This window comes from Syngnathoides biaculeatus, chromosome 5 (assembly GCF_019802595.1).
Source record: "Syngnathoides biaculeatus isolate LvHL_M chromosome 5, ASM1980259v1, whole genome shotgun sequence".
Lineage (NCBI taxonomy): Eukaryota > Metazoa > Chordata > Actinopteri > Syngnathiformes > Syngnathidae > Syngnathoides > Syngnathoides biaculeatus.
Window position 1 is genome coordinate 14,704,559 of NC_084644.1, and position 27,027 is coordinate 14,731,585.

Consider the following 27,027-nt stretch of genomic DNA (forward strand, 5'->3'; position numbering starts at 1 on the left):
CCACTTCAGAAAATTGCTTAAAAGATGGCAGAAACAAACATTAGATTTGTTCTTTGTGAAAAAGTTTTGTTTTGCATTGCTTTTTTCTTTTGTTCCATTAACCCTACCTCTAGTTGCAAGTTTTTTTTTTTTACATGTTATGTACATTCTATGCAAATAAAAAACAATTTGTCCCCCTCCATCCCCCATTATTGCTTGTTTAAAGTTATTCTGCACTTTTGTTCATAAAAAAAGGTTTACAACGCTGGGGGCCAAGTTGCTACAGATACGGCAATGCACTCCCAGCCTAGTATACTCTACTAGGCTAAAGCATACATTTTAAGCAAAAAATAAACATATTTCTTAAATTGTTGAATTATATAAAGTATTTCAATTATACATGTATTGCTACTATGCAGTTTATTATAAGTAAAAGCTAAAAAAATTGCTTTAAAAAAACACATTTTAAGCTTAGAACGCATTATTTTATTTTCCATTCATTGTAATGGGAAAACGTGCTTTGGTTTTTGAACGTTTTGGTTTTCAACCAGCCTTCTGGAACGGATTGTGATCGAGAACCAAGGCACCACTGTATAGGACTCGGAGGCAAGGGCATAATATCAAGAGTGGTTTTATTCTAGAAGGACATGGAACACGAAAAGCCAGTCCAAACCAAGTGGAAGCGCAAAAACGCTAGGCAACAGGCAAGATCCAAAAAACGTGCACAAGGTTTGATGACTACGAGGCAAACTTAGAAACATGGACAAGATGTGGTCAAACAGGAAAGGCACAGGCTCGGAGTAACAAAACAATGCTCTACACTAAACATGCAAACTTACTCTTAGTATTCCAAGATGCAGTAAAGCACACGCAGTGAACTGGCAGATGCCAATGACACATTCAAAATTTAAATGCCTGGTTAATTAGTGTCCAAAATCTAATGCAGCTGTGTGACAGCTGTCAGAAATGGATTGCCATACATGTGAACTGGTGACACTGGCCAGGTCTTGACATTCAGAGACAGATGCTTAATATAGAAAGATCATGTTCTACTGTTTATTTGCTCTCCTTCCTTTGATATATGTTTCTGGTATTGTGAAAAGGAATATCACATGCGCACAGGAACACCCACCATAACTGTTGGTTGCCAGATAGTCTTCAGAGGTAAAGATGTTGGTCTCAACAGCTTTTCAGCACTGTTGGATAAAGACGCCGTGCTCGGGGCAGTTTAAAATACTGCCTCATGCATCACAGTCTCCTATTTAAACTGTGTGTATAACTCTTGTCCGCCACTCTCTGCTGCAACTTTGTTTCGACTTTAAAAAAAAAATCATCCCCACAATTACTTATATGTAAACAGTTTCTAACTGTCTGTTATCCAAGCCCCGTGCAACCAATATTGCCCAAGGTCTCTGATACTGAAATCACAACCAAGAGCGGAATTCCAACAATTTTACACTCAAATGTCGGCTAACATTTCAGTGGGAATTGTTCCAGTTACACAAGGTTTATGTGGCTCTACAGCTGCTTTGTCAACACTGACAAAATTAAACACGATGTCACACATTGTTGTCACTGGTTTGTTTTTCTAAAAAGAAAAAGACAACAGAATTGATCTTTGAGGGGAAAATGCAGTTGATTATTGTTTGTTCAGGTCTTACTTTTAACTGTTGGTCTCATTATAGGAAATGGTGATTGTAGTGATTTTGCAGACACTTGAGTGAATCCTCCAACATTAGAGACAAAAATAAAAAACAATTGCTTTGACAAATACAGAAACCATACAGTATATTGTGCCCCTTCTCTCAAGCTGTTTTTCTTTTGAGATTTAATTGCTTGTGCTTCCTTACAACAGCAGGCATTCTGCTAATTCCATTCATCCATTGTCCGTACGGCTTCTGTACAACAGACTCACAGGCAACTGGAACCTATTCCAGCTATTTTCGGGCCAGTGACAGGTTACATAGAAACAAACAAACATTCTGTGAAATGAATGTGCCAATGTGGGAAAATTAGTTGCTTATTGGCCCCATCCCCCATCCACCCTCACCCTCATTCTCTCTATAGTCTTCCAGCTGGTCGGGCTAGGCCCAAAGGAGTCTTTACACATTCGGGACATTTTTATCGCTCCCACTGTATATATATCGCACATTGGGCTCATTCACATCTCATTCCTGGTCTCCTGGGGTGCTGGCAGGAGGCTTGTGTTGGGACTGCTAATAATACAACATCTTATTTTAAGATATCAACCCAGAGAATTTTACAAGGTGTTAAGACATTATAAACGCATCTGAAGTCACCACTCGTCCATTTCCATTTCTGTCCTCTTAAATCTGATCATATTGGTCAGTTGGGCCATCTCGTCAGTGGGTACCCCTTCCCCCTCCCTGTCATCCATAAATAAGAACACAATTTTTATTTCTGGTCAAACATCTAGACTAACTATTTTAACTATCGTTCTGCCGTGGTTCCCTTTCCTATTCCCCTTGTCTATTCTGTCTGTCTCATAAACCTCTTTTTTGTCTGCCTGTATTTTCAGGAAACATCAGAATAAAGTAAAAACTTTGAAAACTAAAAGAATAAACATTTATTTATTTTAAACTCCTCTATTGGACAGGAAAACTGTTCCTGCACAAAAGGCATACAGATTCACCATTCTGCATGGCCATGCAGTCCAACGGCTTTAAAAAAAAAAAAAAAAACTTGAAATACAACATAAGGGGTTGAAGTGACACAGCTCCGTAGTTAAATACACCATCATTTTTGTCTGTCAAACTGCATAGCAAAAAAGTGCCTGTGTAAATGTTTCATGTGCCCAAGTCATTTGTTTTCTCTGCTGTTTTTCGTAATAGCATTGGTAAGAAGTAAGGAAGCAATTAAAAATCAGAAAGTAGCAAAGATTTCTGTAATGAGTATTTCGCTCACTGAAGTAGTTAGGGCCTCACAGGTTTTCATATAAAACATACATAAAAATACACTCATTCTGTTGTATTAGTCTTGGCTAGTTGACACAGTGCGTTTCTGTCGGAAGGTAAGTGGACAAAAGGGCTATTTGTTAAGGCTTGTGTGTCCTACAGCAGGCAAGATGTCCCTTGGGTGTTATTTAGTTCCATACACACTGAGGTGCATTCTAAAAGTTTTCGTGGCAGCCCCTAAAAAGAGAGCCCAGACATCTGGATATGGAAAATCGAGAAGGACCTGGAATTTATGCAATCTGATCTTTGGTGTGTTTTCTCCATTTTCTTTCTCACCTGGTCGACTGTCTGTCATGTGAGGGGTTAGGTCATCCTCATCTTTGTCGTGTGGTACTGATTCTGGAGGCTGGGGTGAAGGTAAACTCAATATAACTCAACTTTATTTGTAGAGTACTAGGCAAAGGGTAATTTATACAATCTATAGTTATAGTCTCCTCACCGTTGTCTCACATTTCTTGCTCCAGTCTGCTGAATTGTCCGTCCCTTGTGCGAGTCACGTTCAGTGGTTGCACATTGCATGTTTGTTTGACTTTTTCTTCATCCTTAGCCAAATATAAGCGACAAAAAATTGTTTCTTTTCGCTGTCGCAGGGTCGACCTTATCATTAAATGCATATGTGCAGAATGGGGATGCATGGATAAATCCTCAATGTGTGGAATGTCCGTACATGAACCCTGAAATGTAGTATGAATGGAACCTCGTGCAAGTCTGAGATCTGTGGTCACGCATTTGGCCTTAAGGTGGAGAAGAACAGCAGGGGGTTCAGACGAGAAAGGAATCTGCTGCTGTGGATGGTCAAAAGGGCTTGGAAATGCTTTGGGTACTGTGTTCCATTGTGAGATGTGGTGGTCATGTTTCAGCACATAAATAGACGTTGCTTTTGCTTTTAAGTCACATATTAAAAGATATAGTGAAAGGCAAGAAATGGAAGGACATTAACAAGAAGAAAATGATCACAATGCCTGCGACCTGGCGAAAATCTTTTTCTTTCAGCTTGTTCCGTTAGGGGTCGCCACAGCGTGTCATCTATTTCCATCTCAGCCCATCTCGTGCATCCTCCTCTCTAACACCCACTGTCCTCATGTCCTCCCTCACAACATCCATCAATCTTTTCTTTGGTCTTCCTCTTGCTCTTTTGCCTGGCAGCTCCATCCTCAGCATGCTTCTACCAATGTACTCACTCTCTTGCCTCTGAACATATCCAAACCATCGAAGTCTGCTCTCTCTCACCTTGTCTCCAAAACATCCAACTTTGGCTGTCCCTCTAATCAGCTAATTTGTAATCCTATCCAACCTATTCACACCACGCAAGAACCTCAGCATCTTCATTTCTGGTACCTCGAGTTCTACTTCCTGTTGTTTCTTCAGGGCCACCGTCTCTAATCCGTACATCATGGCCGACTTCACCACTGTTTTATTAACTTTGCCCTTCATCCTGGCGGATACTCGTCTGTCACAGAACACCAGACACCTTCACTAGAGTAGTCTTTTCATTGAGTATTTTCATACTCATATTCGAGTAGATTTTTGGAACATTACTTTTTCCATTTGTTTTTATAGTCATATTAATATTTAGCTTTTCTATTCACATCTATTTTAAGTAACATTAGCTAGAAGTATGCAATCAACTCAGACTGACATAAACGGCTGGTCTGGCAGGGTGCTATTAAAATTCACATTTAGTAACAGCATTTCTTGAGCAGTAATCTAACCTTGTAAAATATAATAGTTTACATGGTTATTGTTTCTTGATATGTTGTCTGGACACTGGTAATTTCAAGATCAAAAATGTTTCATCACTCATCACATTTTTATTTTCTGTATGCACAAAAAATGTATGGACAACTAGTTTGGAAATCAGAAGTAAAGGAGGATCGTTTGTTAAAATAATCTTCACGCTACTGTTAAAAGGGTTTTGGTAAGAAAAAATGTTTTCAAGACCTCTGTGTTTATTTATTCCATATGACAATTTGACATTTTGGTACAGATTTGAACAAGAATCATGGAAGTTGACACATGATTTGCTTTCACTGGTCACATAACATGATTTGGTAGGCCGGCAGAACAGACAAGAATGGTAGATTATGTGAGTTATAGTACTGTATAATTTATGTTTGGAGGGAGGGCCCCAGATGGGTCCAGACTGAGTGTTGTAGGGCCAGTGGCCTCCTAGGAGCAACTGGGGCCACAGTATCTTGCCCCACACATTTATAGATAGGGTGAACGAGGGAAGCCAGGAAAGTACATTTCAGGGGTATATTCCTGTCAAACACTGTGATAAAAACTGATTGGTCCTTATAGGCCAACAGACTGTTCATGGCTGAACTGACTGTCTCCCTTCAAAATCACATTTTCCACACTTACCTAGTAACGTTACGAAGTGTCTTGATTTATTATTTAGTGTGCTTTGGAAGTGCTGTGGAAGTGCACTTAAATGACAAAGCACACTTCATCAGTGCTTAAGTTACTGACAGAGTTTGCCCATAACAGTAAATCTTGCAGAACCCCTTAAAAATAAATAAATATATAAGTAAATAAAAACTGGGACAACATTTCAAACAGTCAAAATAAACTGTAAAACAGTTACCGTAGTGTGCCAAAGCCTTACTGCTTCTTTTCAAAGCAAATGCCGACCACATGTTGCTGTCTGGTATTATATAGTGAGCTGGATTCAAAAGCAATAATTAGCTCCCAATTAGCTCTTAATTCACTACAATGGAAATGGCTTATACAGCTTTAATATGCATCATTTGTGCGTCTGAATAATTCATAAACATAATTGTGGTTCAGTATGCTGTATGAAAAACTGCAAATAATTTGCAAAATTCTTCTAGCCCTACTAACCTTGCAACCCCTGATGGGTTGTTTAATATCAGTCATCATTATAGTTCTTTGCGGTTTATTATTTTTATAAGGTTGCTTTAACTCTCCTCAAAATGTTTGAAGAGGTTGTTATGTGCAGCCAACTGGGCTCTGAAATGGAAAATATACATACTGATTATGGGTTGGATTCCCCTTCAAATCAATCATGCATAACTTCTGAACTCACCGGGAAGGCTTCTTGGAGGCAGCGATAGATGCTCATAGGTTTTATCCAAGGTTTTACTTTAAACTTTCCAGTTAGCCAAATGGTGTTTTTTTTTGTTTGTTTTGTTTTTAGACGTTGCTAGTAACATTGCGTCTCCCACTGGCCACGTTGACAGGTTGAGTTCAATGTGAATTATGGCATGTGCCATGCAGGTGATCTAGCGTCACTAAGGCCTTGGTGATGATATTCTTGATTTCAAAGGGCAAAGGGCAACTAACCCTAACCCTAACATTTCTAAGTGAGCAACAATGAGACATATCATTAATCACAAAATGAAACTCACAGTCCTTGAATACATAAATCAAAAATTAGTTATCAATGATAAAATTAATGGTAAATGAACACATAATAACTACTATTACTGGGGAATAAATAGCATCTAACATCAACAATAAAGTAAATCAATAAGTCAACTATTTACACAAAGCCACTCCACATGCCGGGTATTCTAGGAACAACTTCCTCTATACAGTAATGTATTGAGTTGCAGTTTTCTCAGTTGTCATCCGAAATAATAGAAAACGTCTATTAATCGACTGGCTTGTTTGAAATTGAATTTGTTATGGGCCACCAGACTTTACTCTTTTAATTTGATCTTACATTTTGTAACGTGTGTGGTTGTTTGCAGTGATCAACAAAATTGTGGTGATTAAAAAACCCACATGATAAGTTTGTATAAGTGGGCTCAATTTAAAAAGCTGCTCCCACATGTGGACAAAGAATCTACTGGCTCACACCAAAATCCAAACATCTAAAAAGCCACCACACAAGATCAGTCTACATCACCCCTCGGTACAAACTTTTAGAAAAAAAAGCCAAAGTAATAACGTAAAGTGGATTTTGCAACTGTCAATTTCAGACAGAAAAGACTAAGAAGTATTTATTTGGTCTGCTGAAGGCAAGAAGTATTAAACTGGTTTCCTTGGTTATATGGACACAAGAGACATTTCACTGAGATGGAAATAGTGAACTACTGTAAGCTTGGTGTCATCGATTGGAGTGACAATAAAACCAAGAACCTTGTCAGTTCAGCTATTGAAAAGAGTACCTCTCTCAGACACAGCAGAATATATGTTTAATCCTGTGGGAAAATCAACTAATTTTACAGACATAGCCCAATCGAAGTATAATCCTAAAATGAAATTATTTTTTTATCATATTCAAGTTTCAGTTTTAAAGGAGACTCACTGAAGTCTGTTTGGTGGTTCTGCTTCAGAGATCTGATATGAATGGTATTTATGTAGTATTTTTTGGTTTTGTAAGGGTCAAATATATTTAAAAGCCTTGGAAATGTAGTTCTCCAACTAGAAAATAATCATTCATTGATGCAGACATGATGTCTCCATTATGTGAGCCGCTTATCCTCATGAGGATCGCGGAAGTTCTGGAGCCAATCCCAACTGTCCCTGGGCAGGAGGCGGGGTATACCATGAACTGATTGCCATTGTTTTTGGGATGTGGGAGGAAACCAGAGGGCTGGGAGAAAACCCACGCAGACATGAGGAGAACATGCAAGCTCCACACATTTGGAGCCAAGATATAAATCCGGGCCCTCAGACCTGTGTGGCCATCACTCTGCAGCTGCTTCGCCATGCCGCCAGATAATAATCATCCATATATCCATTTTCTGAACCACTTATCCTCACAAGGGTCGGAGGAGTGCTGGAGCCTATTCGAGCCATCATCAGGCAGGAGGCAGGTTACACCCAGAAATGGTTGCCAGCCAATCTCAGGGCACATAGAGACAAACAACTAATCACACTCACAATCACACCCAGGGGCAATTTAGAGACTCAAATTAATGCATGTTTTGGGGATGTGGGAGGAAACTGGAGTGCCCGGGGAAAATCCACACAAGCATAGGGAGAACATACAAACTCCACACAGGCGGCCAGGATTTGAACCCTGGTCCTTAGAACTGTGAGGTCAACACTCTACAGCTGCTCCACTGTGCCGATAATAATCATATTAAACATAATTATTCATCATCAAAATTGTGCCTTCTGAAAATACTGAGTGGCTCATAAGTCTGAGAAACCAATAGCCACATTGACTGGTTTGCAAAAACGTAATGTCATGCTTTTGACTGTGAAAATGATATGGGAAGCGCATTACTTTGTGGCAGGTTAATCTGATCCTTCATTAACACAACTATAATCAGACATACTTTGTATTTAAAAAGTTAAAAAAACCTTTATAGAATATGGTATCTTACATCAACAGTTCTCAGTGTTAGTCACACATTTAGGACAGGTCGGGAGCCACATTTTCACATTGGTATTGATCCATGAATCAGATGGAGAGAATTTAAGGACATTAAATAAAATAGTCATACATACATACATTTTCTTCCACTTTTCTGAGGTCGGGTCGCAAGGCAACTGCTATAGTCAGGAAGCCCAGACTTCCCTCTCTCAGCTACTTTGTCCAACTCTTCTGCAGTGATCCTGTGCTGTTCCCAAGCCACCTAGAAGACACAGTCTATAGTGTTTCCTGGGTCATACTTGAGGCCTCCTACCTGTGTGACGTGGCTGAAACACCTCACTAGGGAGACGTCCTTATCTGGCTCCTATCTATTTGGAGAATCAGCAGCTCAAATCTGAGCCCCTCCCAGATTACTATTACTAATATTATTATCTTAAAGAGAGAATCCAGATATCCTATAAAGGAAACTCATTTTCACCCTTTGCTAGGAATGTAGATTGACCAGTAAATTGCGAGCATAGCCTATTGGCTCAGCACCATCTTTACCACGACAGATCAATGGAGCGTTTGCATCACTGCAGACGTTGCCGTAATTCACCTGTAAATCTCCTGCTCCATTCTTCCCTCGTAAACAAGACCCCAAGATACTTGAACTCCTCTACTTGGAGTAGAATCTCTGATATGAAGAATGCGGTCACCATTTTCTGACTGAAGACCATGGTCTCAGATTTGGAGGTGGTGATTTTCATCCCACTCGCTTCACACTTGACTGCCAACTGCTTCAGCGAGACTATAAGATCGTGTCTTTATCAAAGAGATACAAAAAGTAGAGACCCTCTTAATGACTCATGGACTCCTAGAAATTCTGTTCAATGAATAGAATCAGTGATAAATGGATGAATTCCCAATGGACTCTGATCTCCAGCACCCCCGAAAAAACATACTTGGGATAAAGTTGGAAAACACCTTCAAGGCAACCTTCTTTAAAAGGGGGACTCCCACCCCAGTCTGCCAGTCCAGAGGGAATGTCCCATATATCTATGCTATGTTACAGCAGCATGTCAACCAGGATAACATCACAACATCCTGAATCTTTTTTTGTAACTCTGGGCCACCCAGTTGACCACGACCCCGGAGATAGGAGACCACACCGACCCCATTTCTTCAAAAGATTGCGTATCAGTGGAATTGCTATAGATGGCCTTTGAAGTGCGTTCGGGTCACAGGGATGCGTCCTGACCGTTTTTTGTTGTCTATGGCTAAGCAACAAACAGCAGTTCAGAGTATCCACCCTTTTTGGAGTCCTTGGAGGTGGTCCTGGGGAGCACTCCTGCTGGGGACCCAAAGCCTAACCCGTTCTGTTGGGGGACTTCAATGTTCACGTGGGTAATAACAATGAGACCCGGAAGGGTGTGGTTGGGATTGTGGTTATTAGACTTCTATGGTCACCGTGGATTGCCCGTAACAAACACAAGGTTCAAGCATAGGAGGGCCATACAAGCACTTGGTTCCAGGCCACTCTGGGTTGCCGTTGGATGAGTGACTTTGTGATTGTTGTCATCAGACTTCCGGCTGGATGTCTTGGACACTCGCGTGAAGAGAGGGGCGGCACTGTCAACTGATCACCACCTGATGGTGAGTTGGCTTTGATGGTGGGGGAAGATGCCAGTCTGACCTGTCAGGCCCAAATGTATTCTGAGGGTCTGCTGAATCCCCTGTCAGAACGAGTTTCGGATCCCACCTCCAGCAGAACTTCACCCACGTTCCAAGGAAGGCAGGGGACATTGAGTATGAGTGGACCATGTCCCCCAACTATATTGGCAAGGCAGATAACAGGAGTTGTGGCCGTAAGGTAGTCAGTACCTGTCGTGATGGCAAGCCCTGAACCTGTTGCTGGACATCAGTGGTAAGACTGTCAAGGTGAGGAAGGAGTCCGTGTTGTAGCTGTATAAAAACAGCCACAAAGAATGGTGCACCCACCACCATACTTAGTAGTTACTATGGTGTTCTTTGGATGACGGGGAATGTTGTGTTTGCACCCAGAATACTTTTTAGAATTATAGCCAAAATATTTAAACCTTGGTTTCATGTCACCCAACCCCAGTCCACCCAAAACGAGGCGTCCGGCTGAGCAGGTCAGGAGGTCAGCCAGAACGCCAAGCACAGGGTTCCTACGGGGTGATTCAGGAGGATGTTCTCGAGGAGGAACCCAAAGGTGAAGCAGGAACCAGATCAGAGCAGGCAACGGCTCCGAGTTGTGGTCGTGAGGCTGCCATCTGCCAGTCGCAGTTGAGACAGGAGTTTGGGACGGCCGCGGGCTAATCGCTGTCTTGACAGCAATGTAAGACGGCCAAATACATGTCGCCATTGGCACCGGAACAAAGGGGACCGTGATGTCGACGAGCCGTTGTCCACCCCACGTTCCTGCCCAGGTGGTGGCGGCTCGTCGGCCCCCCATGTTCCTGTCCAGCCAGCGGCGGCTCGCCGGCCTCCCCACGTTCCTGTCTAGGCCGCGGCGACATCACGGTCCCCTCTGCCTGGGCAGGAACGTGGGGCGGACGACAAGCCATTGCCGCCACCTGGATTGGAAAGTGCGGCGGTTGCGTACCTGTCGCTGTCTGGACAGGAACGTGTGGCAGCCGACGAGCCTTCACTGCCACCTGGTCAGGAGTGTGGGGCGGATAACGAGCCTTCACCACTGCCAAGACAGGAACATGGTTCACTTGGAACTCTGTCGCCACCACGACGTGGGTGTGGCGTGTCAGTGGGTCAGTTGTCACCACAACGTGGGCTTAGCTCGGTAGCGGGTCGGTTGGTACTGCGACGTGGGCTTGGCTTGGTAGCAGGTGAGTTTCTACCGCGACGTGGGCGTGGTTCACCAGGAAGTCTATCGGCAATGCAACCTGGGCTTGGGTCGATAGGAGTTCGGTTGCTACCATGATGGCTCGGCAGCCGGTCGCTTGTCACTGCTGCACGGGCTCGAAAACAGCTGTGGCCATGTCAGCCAACCTCACAATCTGGAATCTACATCCTTTCCCGAGTCCAACACCACTAAATCACTGAGAACAGCATTTTGAAAAGGGAATTTGCTGATCATTTTGGTCACAACAGCTGTCATGGCCCTGCTGGTTCCTGTCCAGGCCCTACCGGTCCCCGAGGCGGCACTCACCTGCCGCAATCAACGGAGGCGCACACCTGCGCCTCATCTCTAGTAATTACGTCCCGGTTATATAGAACTGCATGTACAGTCTGGCCTTTGCCAGATTGTTGCTTAATACCTCATTCCAGCACTCTCGGAATCCTGTTCCTGATCTCCCGTGTACAAACCTGCCCGCTGACCTGCCTTCTATGCCTGATATCCTGGTTACTGCTGCTCCCATTGACTGCCTGCCTGATCCCCGACCTTGGAGTGAATAAACACTTTTCCTGAACTGCCTCTATGCCTCCCTAGTGGTGCATTTGGGTCCAACCCCATGTTCTGACCGTGACAGAACGATCTGGCCATAACAAGGACACAGCCAACTCAGCTGCGGTCCGCCAGTCCCTGCGGTGCCTAGCCAGAGGCATCGGCGAGCAGGAAGCCTCTCTCCAGGGTTATGTTCGTTGTGTGTTCGGTTGGATGCGTGGTTTGCGTCCATGTCCAGCGTAGCTGACGCCAGTCCACCGTCAGCCGCCGCCGCTCCGAACCCAAGTCTGTCCGCCCGCGCTCCTCTGCGAGTGGCGGAAGTCCAACGGTCCGTTTGTACACCACTCTCCCGACTCAAGCTGTTCTCCAGAGACACGGGTAACATTAAACTCTTCCTCGCCCAATCTGATCTTCATTTTGAATTGCAGCCCTGCGCCTTCCCCACTGATCGCTCCTGGATAACATTCGTGATATCCCACCTGAAAGGGAGAGCAGAGGCCTGGGCCACAGACGAATGGAGCTACGGTTCCGAAATCTGCAGCTCATGGACCTCGTTTGTGCATGCATTGATGCAGGTGTTCCAATACGCTTCTCTGGAACGTGAGGCGGGGGCTTCCTTGATTTCGGCAGGAGAAACTCCGCATCATGGATTACGCCATCGAGTTCTGCATCCAAGCGGCAGAGAGCTGGTGGAAAGAGGGAGCGCTTCTCGACGCATTCTTTCAGGGTCTCTCGCCCAGAATCCAAAATCACCTCGTCGCAGTGGAACTGCCCACAGACCTGGACCCCAACCAGAGGCTTGCAATACAGGAGCGGGTCGATGCGCTGCAGGGGGAATTTCGACAGAGCTTCGTGCCACGGACTGCCCGCCCACCGATTCGGGGTGTTGAGACGGAGCCCATGCAGGTTGAGGGACTCCGGGGCTCACTGGAGGAACAAGAATGACGCCAGTGAGAGGGTCTCTGCTTCTACTGCGCAAGGCTGGGCCACCTCGTGGCTCGCTGCCCAGTCAAACCTGCACGCTCAGGACGCAAGGTATCCACGACGTTGAGTCTGAATTACGCCGTGGGTGGCACGACGCGGTCTCTGCTTCAGGTGATTTTATGCGCAGGAGAACGTGTACACACGGCTACAGCATTCATCGACTCCGGGTCTGACGCCAATCTCCCGAACCAGCGAGTGATTGACATATTAGGCTTGGGGACCTTTAGAATGCAGCGCCTCCAAAATGCTTATGCTGCCAATGGCAAGATTTTGTGCCGGATTACTTACCGCACTCAGACCTTCGACATGACGTTACCAGACGCACACACTAAATGCTTAAGTTTTCACATTTTCAGTTCACGAAGCAGTGACATCATCTTGGGGAGTCCCTGGCTCATGTAAGATAACCCTGTCATTGACTGGCCATCCAGACAGATCAAGTCATGGGGTCCAAAATGCGGAGGCACGTGCTTCTCATCCCTTGATAAAGAGGGTTCACAGGTTGCTTTGTAACCTCCGCGGGACTCTCCGCAAGAACTGGATTTAACCTCAGTCCCTGCCTGCTACTCTGATCTCAAGGAGGTATTCTCAGAAGCAAAGGCCAAGTCACTTCCTCCTCACCGCGCGTATGACTGTGCTATTACTTTACTCCCCGGTTCCTCACCCCCGCGGGGGAGACTCTTCTCTCTCCCAGGTCCCGAACATCAAGCCATGAGGGACTACGTGAAGGAGTCGCTGCGGCACGTCTCATCCGACCCTCATCATCGCCTGCTGGATCGGGCCTCTTCTTTGTAAAGAAAAAGGACAAATCTCTGGGTCCCTGCATTGACTACCAGGGGCTAAATGACATCACCATAAAAAAACAGGTACCCCCTTCCCCTTATCGCCAGGATATTTACTAAGCTGGACCTAAGGAATGCATACCACCTGGTGCGCATTACAGAGGGAGATGAATGGAAAACTGGTTTTAACACTCCCACGGGGCACTATGAGTATTTGGTGATGCCTTTTGGACTGACGAAGGCACCAGCGGTGTTCGAGAATTTCGTCAATGACGTTCTGCACAAGATGCTCAAAAGGCATGTTTTCCTATATCTTGATGACATTCTGTTCCCATATAAGGCATGTTCGGCCCGTGCTGCAGCAACTGTTGGGGCACGATCTGTACGTGAAGGCAGAGAAGTGCGAATTCCACCGACCCTCCGTCTCATTCCTAGGTTTTGTCCTGGCGGAGGGGGAAATCCACATGGATCCCGGCAATGTTGAGGCCGTCCTTCAGTGGCCCACTCCCACGAATCGCAAGGAGTTACAGAGATTCATTGGATTTGCCAACTTTTATCGCAAATTTATCCAGAATTTTACCACCATGGCTGCTCTCTTGCATGCACTCACCTCACCTCGTAGTGCCTTTGATTGGCATCCGGCCTGCCAGGTGGCTTTCAGCAAGCTCAGGGTCGGCTTCACGTGGGCTACGGTCGTCATTCTGCTTGACCCTGATAAGCAGTCCATAGTTGAGGAGAGAGATTCTGGGATAGGGGCGGTCCTCTCTCAGAAGAGTTCCAGGGATGGGAGACGACACCCCTGTGCTTTCCTCTCTACGAGGTTGACGTCGGCGGAACGTAACTATGACATTGGAGACCGGGAGTTGCTCGCCGTCAAGAGTGCCTTGGCGGAGTGGAAACACTGGTGAGAGGGGACTCAGGTCCCTTTCCTGGTGCTGACGGACCATAAGAAGCTCTGAATATCTCAAAACTGCCAAGAGGCTGAACGCACGGCAAGCTCGGTGGGCCCTCTTTTTCACTTGGTTAAACATCATTATGTCCTACAGACCAGTGTCCAAGAACGGGAAACCCGATGCGTTGTCGCGCATATACGAGGGGGAGAGGCCCAAATCTGATTACGCCCTGATCCTTCCGGAAGCCTGCTTCGTGTCAACCTTCACTTGGGAGGTCGAGGTCCAAGTGAAAGATGGCCTTAAAGACTTCCCCACCCCGGCAGGGTGCTCTGTCGACAGGCTTTATGTCTTACCCCCTCTCAGGGGGAACGTGATTGACTGGTCCCATACGAATCACACTGTGTGTCACCTGGGCATGGCTAAAACACGGGTCGTGGTTGAACAGCGCCTTTGGTGGCCGAACATCAAAAAAGACGTGAGAGAATATATCAATGCGTGCCCGGGTTGCGCTGCCAACAAACCCTCCCGGCTACGGCCCACGGGATTATTCGCCTGCAGCGACGACGTCCATGGTCCAACATCTCTCTAGATTTCGTGACCGGCCTTCCGACTTCACATGGTCACACCACCGTGCTTTCAAAAGTGAAGCGGTTGTCGAAGATGGTTTACTTCATCTGGCTGCTCAAAATCTCCTCCGCCAAACGATGCGATGGTCCACCCTACCTTTCATGTCAGTCTGCTTAAGACAACTCGGTCGTCTCGGGTAGTCCCGCCTGCCTAACCCCCTCTTCCCCCCCCCATGGTGGGTGGGGGCCCAGTGTACACTGTGTGCCGGCTCTTGTTGTCTCGCTGTCGGGGAAGGGGTGTCCTGTACCTGGTGGACTGGGAGGGCTACGGTCCTGAAGAACGATCATGGACCCCGTCCCGCTTCGTGGTTGATCCCTCCCTTATCAGAGAATTTCACCCCTCTCACCCCAAGGTGCCGGGCCCGGCTGTTAAGGGGGGGAGCACTGTCATGGGCCTACCGGTTACTGTCCTGGCCGTACCGGTCCCTGAGGAGGCACGCACCTGCCGCAATCAGCATACCTGCGCCTCATCTCTAGTAATTATGTCCCAGTTGTATAGAACCACATGTACGGTCTAGCCTTTCCCAGATCATTGCTTAATGCCTCATTCCCGCACTCTCACAATCCTGTACCTGATCGCCCATGTCCCGATCCCTGCCTTCTACGCCTAACGTCCTGGTTACCGCTGCTCCCGTTGACTGCCTGCCTGATCCGCGACCATGGACTGAATAAACAATTTTCCTGAACTGCCTCTATGCCTCCCGAGTCGTGCATTTGGGTCCAACCCCGTCTTCCTGCCGTGACAAACAGCCTCATAGAAAGAACACACCAAAGAAAAGAAGATCGCTTCCTTTGCTGGTGTGATACTTACTTTACTTTCATCATCATCGTCTTTGAAGAGAGCCCTAGCCAACTGCAAGTCTGCTATCTTCATGCTGGAGGCATCTGTTGGTAAAGTCCACTTCTGTCAAGGTGTCAGCAGTTTTCACATGCTCCATGTGTACATATATTACCAACAATTTTTTAACAGCCATTCCATTTCTGGCATTACATCACCAATCATGCATTCTTCTGTTTGGAAGAGTACATTAAATGAATTGTTGTGAGGTACAATGAAGCTGAGGAAGTGGAGTCTGAGGAGAGTGAGAGGGTTCAGTGGCCTGTCATTGATTGATTTGACTTTCCCTGGTCTTTCAACATCTGCGTGACTGGCAAAGTAGCTTTTGAGTGCCTCAAATTGTTGTGAGTTCTTTCTACCCCTTTTTGCAGAGATAGCCATCATGTGGGGCAATGCTTGAGGATTTGTTCATGCTCAGTTTTTGTAAAGTCCTGAAACTCCTTAAAATCCTCAATTTGTTTTGAGCTGTTCTTAAAAAAATAAAAGATATCCACCAGCAAGTCATCTACATTCACTGGCAGTGTCTTCAGTCCACTTTTTACACAGAGATTGCCAAGGTGGCAAATGCTAAGTGCTAAACACAGCCTCATTGTTTTCTATTCTATTTCTTGAAAGAACAGAGTTTTTCTTTCCAACCATAGTGTTACAATTGTCACCAGCAAATCCCACAACATTTGTCCACAGAATGTATTTTCTTGGAACAGTTCATCAATATAAGGCAAAGATTGCTGACGCTGTACCTGATGCCAACAGCGGTAAATCAAGGAGTCAGGTTTTCGTGTTATTCCCATCAAAAAACTGAACCAATATAACCAGTCTCTTTTTGGTGCTTGGGTCATTGCTTTTGTCAGTCATGAGGGTAAAGGGCTGAGTTCTGCAGTGTTCAATGACAGGGTGTGTCTGCTTTATGATCATCATTGCTTTCGTCCTCCGACAAGCAAACTCCTGAAAAAATACAGACCATACTGTTATGATAATAATAAGAATAAGTTTAACCACATTATAAATACTGGCATAGTCATATATTATTCTATTGAATGACTTCATATACTTGGGGTCAACAATAGAGAGCAATGGAGAGTGTGGTAAAGAAGTGAAGAAAAGTGTCCAAGCGGGGTGGAACAGTTGACGGAAGGTGTCTGGTGTTCCATGCGACAGAAAAGTCTACACTTGGATGAAGGGCAAAGTTTATAAAACAGTGGTGAGGCCGGCCATGATGTATGAATTAGAGACGGTGGCACTGAAAAAACAACAGGAAGCAGACCTGGAGATATCCAAAATGAAGATGCTGAGGTTCTCGCTTGGAGTGAACAGGTTGGATAGGATTAGAAACGAGCTCATTAGAGGGACAGCCAAAGTTGGATATTTTGGAGACAAGGTTAGAGAGATGGTAGATGGTTTGGACATGTTCAGAGACGAGAGAGTGTGTATATTGGTGGAAGGATGCTGAGGATGGATCTGCCAGGCAAAAGAGCGAGAGGAAGACCAAAGAAAAGGTTGATGAATGTTGTGAGGGAGGACATGGGGACAGTGGGTGTTAGAGAGGAGGATGCAGGAGATAGGCTGAGATGGAAAAAGATGACATGCTGTGGCGACCCCTAACAGGACAAGCCTAAAGGAAAAGAAGAAGATATATATATATATATATATATATATATATATATATATATATATATATATATATATATATATATATAACACCACAATTAACAATTCCATTTTTTTCCCTTTTTTTTGCAATTAGACTTACCCCAATGTCCAGGACTTGAAATCAAAAATACTTTTTATTTATTACTCGGAGCAAATATTTACATTAAATGAAAACAAAATAATTTTAATAAAATAAAACTGGATGAATTGAATTGAATAATAAAATAATTCAAGTATTTTTATGACGATGGCAATCAGACCATCATTGACTTTATGCCATGAATGTCAGTAAGAAATTAGGATACATATGAAACTCTTTACTCTAGCTGTCTGTGAATCTGGGAACATAGATTTCACTAAGTCAGAGAAGTGGTCAGCATCCATAAGCCGGATATTGTGCTCCACAAGAAAATGGCAGAAGACAATTTCTGCATTTGTAACTTTGTGGGATGCCACTGGATCAGTAGTAGAGATGAAGTGCTTGGTCAATAAGACGTGTGATTTGCTTTTCGCTACATTTTCCACATGTCCAGCAGTTTTAAAATGGCTCTTCTAATCGTAAAATCCACTAGCAGCAACTTTTACATCCTTTTTACAAGGAACGATTTAATCCATCCAGCATGTTCACCTTGGAGAGATGGATCTTTGAGTTCTTCTCTTTCTACTTGGCAGTCCTTCCATGCTTATTTTCACGTTTATAACTGGTTGATTCTTCGATTACAACACAAATGCCTGACTTCAAAATATACGGAAACGGAAATAACGTGACGCGCATGCGCATATCCTGCTTTATCAACAAGGCCGTAATAAGTGCGAAAAATTAATGCATGATCAAGGATAACTTTGCTTGTGACAAAAGTAGCAATCGACGATGACGGTGTCGTCTGTTACCAATGACCGAGACGATCTGGATTAGAGCCGAAATGGGTAAAACCAGATCGGTTTTACAAAAAACTTCCTTTTTTTTCCGTACAAAAGTTGTTATGCGGTGTACACAATTTGAAATGATCAAAAAACGTATAAAATACGGGAAAAACCTAGAAGTTGACAGGTATGTGAGTGTGACTGTTGACTCTCCACGTTTTCCTGCGATTGGCAGCCAGGGTGTATACCGGCTCCTACCCGAAGATCGTTGGGATAGGCTCCATCACACCCGTGACCCTTGTGAGGATAAGCAGCTCATATAATAGATGGATGTATAGTGTAGCACCAGAGCTTAATTGATAATTTCATTCCATTATTTGTAATGCTTCTGTTAGCGTTATCTCCACTAGCCTCAAAGTACAAAACAGGTGGTTGTGTATTGATTGCCAATTGTGTTATAAATTACATCATTACTGTGGGTACCAGACACTCCCAATTGAGGATTTATTGTTTCCTCCATCAAATACTCGGTCAAAATTATCCACTGTAGTACCATGTTTGTTGTTAGACTACAAACATGTAAATAGATTAATACAAACACAAACATGAGTCAGAATAATTCATTAATCCATTTTCTGAGCTGCTTATCCTCATGAGGGTCGCAGGAGTGCTGAAGCCTATCCCAGCTGTCATCGGGGAGGAGGCAGGGTACACCCTCAACTGGTTGCCAGCCAATTGCAGGGCACATAAACAAATCCACGTGTTTGAAATTACACACTGATTTGCAATTCAAAGTTTCTATTGAGTTTGTGGGACAGGATTAGTACTGAGCAAGATGTCTGTTGTACACTGATGGGAGTTGTTCGCCTTTGTTTTTAAATTTGAATTTGAAAGACGTCAGAACCATGAATCGATTGCTTTTAAATACTGTTAGTGTAATCTGATAATCATTTTAGATCTAAACTGATTTTGTTAATATTGATTATAAAGGAATATTTTCACCATTACTGCCTGGGCAAGTTCTAGTCATATACAATTATATAATCTTTCCTGTATTTTTGCAGAATGCAAATTAATGACCTGTCATCATATTTAATTCCTGGGGACTCAAAGGAATTATTGGTGACCAGTGGCTGTGATGGTGAGGATGTGGCCAAGTTCAAAGCATACAAATCATTTGATGATGGGAACTGCCTTTTAAATTTCTTTCTTGGTTGTTGGTATGTAAATTGTGTTTTAACCATAAAATTTGAGAAAACATGAATATTTATGGGACATTCTAAAATTTGTGATTTGAGTTGTCACAACGTATATATTTAGACATTGCGAAGACTCTCAGGTCTTGACGGCTTTTTCTTCTTCTTTAAATTTTATTTTTTCCCTGTTATCTCTGTGTTGAAATTAGTTAGTCAGTAACTCCAATAATATTTGTCAGGATCCCTAGGGCATGGAAATGAAGATCTCGGTGATCACAATCAGAACCACATTTTCAGATGGCCCACCACCTACTAAAAGTGAAAATGATACCACTGTTGGCCACATTATAATTTTCCTAAATTTTCACCATTGATATTTGACTTGTTTGCTCAATAGCTCAGTAATATCTGTCCTGAATTGTTCAATCATATATCAATTATTTGTGACTTGGGGTTTATCTTATCAGTAACACTGAACTTTTTTTAAATGAAATTAGTGTATGTATTATTTTGGTCTAGACCAAGTGATTTACATGTACTTAATGTTGTAATACAAATCGGAAAAATAGTGTCTGTATTACTGTGGTTGATGGTTTCAGTTCAATGGCTGATTAGAACATTATTGACCACCCTCTGAAAATTACTGGAAAAAAGATGGCACTAGTCCGTGATGTCTAGTTTTCTGGATTGTCACAAAGTGTCAATTTTTTTTTTTAACTGAATGGTGTAACTGTTTCAGGCTCAAAGAACTTGGCAGCTTCCCTACGGTCAGATTCCTGTGACGAATTCACAAATAACGTGAATGACTACTTCACTCATCCTCGCCTGGACCAGTTGTGTACTGAGTCAGATATGGACAAAATCACATTATTACATAGTCTTTTGAATCAAGACTCTCTTGAAGTAATGTAGGGATATTCATTCACTACTCCTGCTCTTGATGCATGAAGCCAGTCAAACGCAAGTCAACAAAAGATGGTGTTCTGTTCTTCATCTTCTTGTTCTTATCACCATACTTAAAGATATAATATTGGTTTATCCTGATGTACCAACACCATGCCGTTCATTAATGAACTCAGTAATTCAACCTTTGAACCGTAAGATTGTCGACCTTTCGTCAAAAATACCCCAGTGATCATTTGAACCCACTGATCATAATATGGTGATCTGAACATACAGGATGGTGCCATATTTGAACCAAATCATGTTGCCCCTGTCATAAACATTGACAAAATTGAACAACCATGTGTGTCGAAAAGGAGAACGATCAGTACACCAGTCACCAACAGAAATAAAGAATGTGGTCAGTCGTCAATTACCAAATTTGTAATTCCAAACAAAACACCTCAACTTCTGTGTCTGAGGAGACTGAGCCTGTAATGAATATCCCTGATGTGTCTTCTGAAACCCATCCAGGAGCTGCTTCAAATCCAACCCCTCCTGAGTCTGCAACATTGCCACAGTGTAACAATGAAAACACTGCAGTTCAACAACAGGCCAAATCTTCCTCATCATTACAATCTTCAAGTCAACCCCACGATTCAAGGTGTCGAATTGGGTCTTCAAAAAAACAGTTATTTTACTTCAACTTTGCCCATCACATCTCCAAAATCTTTATCATTCTGCTGTTCCAGCTCACACCCATTCTAAAGGCAATGTCACTCCAGTGCCAAAGAAAACAACAAGAAATATGACAAAACAAAAAGAAAACGAGAATACCAGATGTCATGGGCACAGGAGTTTCATGGATTAATATATGATGATGAGAAGGGCATGACCTGCAAATTTTGCAGTCATAACAAGGAGCTTGCTGGGCCCTCAGTTTTCATCACTGGATCAAAGTTATTTAGGAAAACATCAATCATCAATCACTGGCAGTGTCCCAAACACATATTAGCAGCCAATGCATTTTTTTCAAGGACAGGGGCCCATTGATAGAATGATTCAAAAGTTGGGGCACCAGAACAAGCAGCTCTCGTCAAGTTGTTCAACACAGGACATTTAATCATCCAGAGATGCCATTCACCAGCTTTCCAGACATGTTCCACCTCCAGATCAAGAATGGGTCTGAACTTCAGCGCCTGTTCTCGTATTCCACAGACATCGCTTACAAAAGGTAAGATCAAAATATTTTAACAATAACAGGTCAAAATCCAGGAATAATTTAACAACAAATGGGCAATTATCTTGTCAATTGAAGCGACAATACCTTTGTGTTGCATAAATGACCTAAATTAATTAAAATTTAGATAACGAAATCGTAATATTCATTGTAAACATATGGTATGTCTTTTAAAGTTTATTATTTGGTGATCATGATCAACAAATTATTTATGGAATTTTTTTCCATTTTGCAGACTGAGTGAGTACATTGTCAGAGCTCTGAGAGAGCCAGTTCTCAAAAGCCTTGCAAAAGCCGACATCTCGTCAGTCATGTTTGATGGTGCAACTGATGCTTGTGTCAGTGAGGTGGAACTTATCTATTGCAAGTAACAGTTCTGTACTAGCGAAGCTAGTACATGTGATTTATTTTACATAATGGTTATTATATCAATCTGTTTAAAATGCAGATATATGGAGCATGGCCATCCTCAAGATGTTCTGAAATAGTTGGCCGACATTGAGCATCGTGCTGATGCAGATGGTGTTTTCAGATGCAAAGGTGACTCCATGAGGAAATCTGCTGGGAACTTAACATTCCAATGTTGTCTGTGATCTCTTAGATTGTTGAAATCTGAATACAAGTATCTATTATTTATTTTTTGCAGGTAACGACTGGATAACGAAGGTGGTCGGTACAGGCTGTGACGGACCATCGGTCAGCCTGGGTTGGAACAAAAGTGTCTCATCACGTTTCACAGACAATGAGAGGGATTATGTGGTCCCCGTCCATTGTGTAGCACATCGTCTTGAACTGGCGGTCTTGGCGGGGATCCAAGAGAATAACCATCTGGTCACCATCACTGACATTCTCAAAAAGATACACAAAATTATCCTTACAGTCCAAAACCTCAAAGAGAGTTGAGGGCTGGGGCTCAGACCATGGACGAGCACATAGTTTAAACCAAACAGGCTCCAGGGAACTAAATAGCTGCCCCATATTTGCAAAGCTTCAAATGCTCTCATTGGAAGCTATACGGTAATTGTCACCCATTTCCAACGTGTGGGAGAAGCGGGCCCAAGGGATGCCACTGCCGAAGTTCGTGGTAGAGCCCGGTTTGTCTCTCAGGAGTTGACAGAGTTCAGAGTTCTGAGGATTATGTTGTTTGTGCAAGACATCCTGGAAGTTGTTTCAGCCTTGAGCCTTTCATTCCAAAAAAATGGGATGACTTGTGTAGATTTCTTGGATGCACTTGAGACCTCATTGAACTGTCAATGAGCCCATGTGAGGAGCTAAAACAGTTCCTAAATGAAGTGAACACTGAACCAATTGGAGAATACAGGGGATTAAAACTCACAAACTCAGATAACAGCATGACATACAATGACCCGAGTGATATCTGTTAGAAGTTTACAGATTAAGTCACTGCCAAATATGAAGCCAACAACCGGCTGTTGACTAGAGTGCTCACAGCTGCCAGAGTGATGGACACTCAGGAATGGCCCTTGGACAGGCAGACACTGGCTGATTATGGAAATGAACAGATTCACTTCTGAGCTGAATATTTTTGTGCAGTGTTGAGGCGGCTCAAAGTCTACGAGCCTGCAACTATACACCATCAATGGATAAATATGAAAGCAATTCTTGGTGCCAGAATTCATCAGAAGGCAATACCAACAGTTAGTGAATTGTTTGACACACATCTACAAGTCCTGTGTCACATCCTGTGGTTAGTTGAAATCATCTTTTGCCCACCTGTTTCCAGCTCAATCTGTGAGAGGGGTTTTTAGGCCGTTAAAAGGACAAAAAGTGATTGGCGAGCCACTCTGACCACACATCAAATGAACAATTTGTTGTTTGCCTCATTAGAGCGACCCCCCCCTTGAAAGATACAATGCTGAATGGGCAGTCGGTTGGACTGAGGTACAACAACAGCGAAGGCCAAAGTTCAGTGTAGTTCCTAACCAAGCCTAAGGTGCTGAAGAGTTTCTGAGTGCTGAGGAAGATGCGCTGCTAGACTTCCTGATAAATAAAAATATTATTTAGTATTTTATTCACTTGTCATTATTTAGTCATTTTATTTGTTAGTCGTTTGTTATTGTGCCAACCTTTTGCTATATTCTTTTAAAATTCACTAGTCATTTGTTAAAAGTCACGATTTAGTATTTCATAATTTTATTTGTTAGTCATTTGTTATTGTGCCAAACTTGTACCATATTTATTAAAATTTATATTTATGTCGTTATTTTATTTATTTTTGTCACTTGGATGCAATAAATGATAACAAAACCTATAATAAATTTTATGTGATGTAGGGATTATCAACAGTTTTTATAAAAGCATGTAATATTTGTTGAAAGCTGGGGTTTTCGGATGGGGCAAGTGAGATTTAGATTCATCTGCCCAATAGGGCAAGTAGCTGCAAAAGTTCATGTTGAGCCCAGGGGTTGTATTGTACAGCTTGATTTCTCTTTCCTTATGCAAGACCTGGACACTGCTGCCATTTGAACTACTCCACCACTGTGGCCAAGAATCATTGCATAATAGAGCATCAGAAAGCTAGCAATTGAATGAATGAATTAAATGAAAAACAAGTTCTTCTCTAGAACTTACTTTTATTTACAGCAGTATCAAGATCTTGTGGCAGGTGAAATTCTAAATAGGAATGTAGGTGCAAGCAGAGGTGAGTGCATGGTTTACATGCTTAGCTCTGGTGTGGCTCTCATTCACAAAAGAAAAATGTCCAGCAGTCTTTCTGTTTGTGCCATTACTCATTTTGGGATTATGTAACAGTCTCTTTGAGAAGAGCCTGCTCCATTTGTGACCACAATGATGTGTGGTACTCACAATTTAACGATTTAAGGAAGGGTGAGTGAGTGAGTGAGTGAGTGAGTGAGTGAGTGAGTGAGTGAGTGAGTGAGTGAGTGAGTGAGTGAGTGAGTGAGTGAGTGAGTGAGTGAAACGTGAAAGTGGAACTGTGCCATCAAATGTTTAAAGTCTTAATGACCTAGAAATGTTCCCACTTACTTAGTCATAGCTGCATTATAAAGCTTAACTGTTTTCAGCGTACAAAGCAAGTTATTTAATTATTTTTAAAAAAACCCAATCACAGTACACAGCAGTATTTCAGGCTGGTATTAATTGCAATAGTTTCCGTTTAATTTGTTTTTTTGCTCGCTGACTTGATCCAATTCTCCATTTTGGAGGACGAGGGGCAATTGGTTAGTTTTGGTTGTTTGGGAACTCTGTGGGGGCTTTAGTTACAGTTAAAGGGGAAATTTGCACACGACTGCCTTGCGCTCATCTGTTAGCTTGGGCTTCAGAGTAAGGTCCATAAATTCAATGTAGGAGGCTTTAGGTGAAGAATAAGTTGTAGAACGTCTATAAAGACAAGGGGTTAAAGTTGTGGCTAAGCTCCACAGTTATACTTCAAATTGGAGGTACTTAAAAAAAAAAATACTCCAAAACTCTGTTAACTAAAATTCGTTCGCTGTACCTGCAGTATAGCATTTGTCTACTTTTGGGAAAAAGAGATTATTTGGAGACATATTGCATCTATTTACTTTATGGTTAGGTGTGATTCATTATATAAATCACATTTCATGGACCATTAAGATATTTTTGCCATCTAATTAATCTTACATTTTTTACCATCGTTACAGTATTTGACAAACAACATTGTTGTTCTGTGGTATTATGCTTGCAAACAGAGAATACTAAGAAAAATCATTGAATAATTTTGGAACATGTTCACTCCTTGTCACTTCCTATGAATTTCATTGTAAAAATGTATATTTCCAGCCAGTGGAGCTCAACAACGTCAACCTCAGAAGAAACCCAACCTAAATTAGATTTTTTTTTTTAAACTATTTTCAAACCAATATTGAGTTTTCCTTGCTCGTATTTCAACATGCCAGGTGTTCATCTCATGTCGTGTTGAAGCCCTAATGGGATTCCAGAGCTTGCTTCCGGTTACAGAAGCTTTTGTGGTAAAGGCTGACTTCAAATGGCTCCCCTGATCCAAACGAAGCATTCAGCTGCTAAATGTGTAGCAGGGAATGCTGACTGAAAATGATACTCTATTTGCTCATTTCGGATGTGGGCCAATTGTTCCATTTAGCACCAGACAAAAAAAAATAAGTCTCCCTGCCCAACAAGTTTGTATGCTACACGTAGTGTCATGTTGTGTGGTCTCATTATAGTAAATATAACTATCAGGACTGGTCTAAGCCAATGTGGCGCTCAAAGCAAGTTTTTATTTGGTGCCCCATGCCCCCATGTGCAAAAAATAATGATAATTTGAAAAGCATTGTTTTTAAAATTGTCTTTATAAAATAATACCCAATTTAAAGGTAAAATAATCATCCATCCCTTTTCCAAGCCGCTTATCCTCCCAAGGGTCGTGGGATTGCTGGAGCCTATCCCAGCTATCTTTGGGCAGGAGGCATGGCACACCCTGAACTGGTTACCAGCCAATCGTAGGGCACGTAGAAACAAACAATCATCTGCACTCACAATCACACTTAAGGCCAATTTGGAGTCTCAAATTAATGCATGTTTCGGGGATGTGGGCGGAAATCGGAGCGCCCGGAGAAAACCCATGCAGGCAGGCGGCAAATATCCAAACTCCACACAGGCGGGGCCAGTATTGAACCCTGGACCTGAGAACTGTGAGGCCAACGCTTTACAGCTGCGCCACCGTGCTGCCCGTTTGCAGGTTTTTATGAAAATAAACAATAACATGAAAATACGGCCAGATCAGCATATTATCGGAAGACACGTTGATACACGGCACGTGATTGGTTCCTGGCGTGACATCGACCAATGAGAGCACGACTGGCTTTATCTTGTGAGCTGATAGGTTGTGCATCATCGAAGCCTCACCCAGGAACTTCTCTTGTCCCACCCCATTTCCTTGTTTTGCTTGTTGTCTCATATTCGTACTGTATCTTAGTGTTAGTGATAATATTTTTTAAAGAGACAACATTTATTGATTATGTAGTTACAAAGCCACCTCAGCGTTGTTCCCCAGCGAAAGCTTCCTCCACAGCGCCCAAGAAGTGTTAACTCCGTGTGGACTTTTATCCTCTTCGGGATCCAGCAGGAGGGATGGCCTCCTATTTGGGAGCACTTTTATTCTTTTTGGGATCCAACAGGATGAATCAACCACTTTGTGGAGGAAATGGGTCAGGCAATGTGGTATATCAAGGCATATCATTACCAAGGTTCTGGCATGGCCTAGCCAGTCTCCAGACCTAAACCCAATATAAAATCTTTGGAGGCAGCTGAAACTCTGTGTTTCTCAGCGACAGGTGATCTAGAGAAGATATGTGTGGAGGAGTGGGCCAAAATCCCCCCTGCAGTGTGTGTTAACCTGGTGAACAACTACAGGAAATGTTTGGTCTCTGTAATTGCAAACAAACGCTACTGTACCAAATAT

General features: G+C 43.0%; 1 protein-coding gene and 1 long non-coding RNA gene across 15 annotated transcripts in view; both read left to right on the top strand.

Annotated features, from left to right (window-relative positions):
* The window catches only part of tgfb2 (transforming growth factor, beta 2), an 86,587-nt gene that overhangs the window by 24,638 nt on the left and 34,922 nt on the right, over positions 1–27,027 (top strand). The window contains exon 6 of one of the 14 annotated variants that reach the window (XM_061819600.1): positions 13,855–14,342. The exons of the other annotated variants lie outside the window; for them this stretch is intronic. Within the exon in view, the coding sequence (XP_061675584.1) occupies positions 13,855–14,327 (473 nt within the window). The 3' untranslated portion in view covers positions 14,328–14,342. Of the gene's footprint in view, positions 1–13,854; positions 14,343–27,027 lie in introns of those variants that run through there. 14 annotated transcript variants of the gene reach the window in all.
* On the top strand, positions 21,610–23,822 carry LOC133500641 (uncharacterized). The gene is made up of 3 exons (XR_009795007.1): positions 21,610–21,946; positions 22,057–22,148; positions 22,255–23,822. It is a non-coding gene; the product is annotated as an uncharacterized LOC133500641 (long non-coding RNA).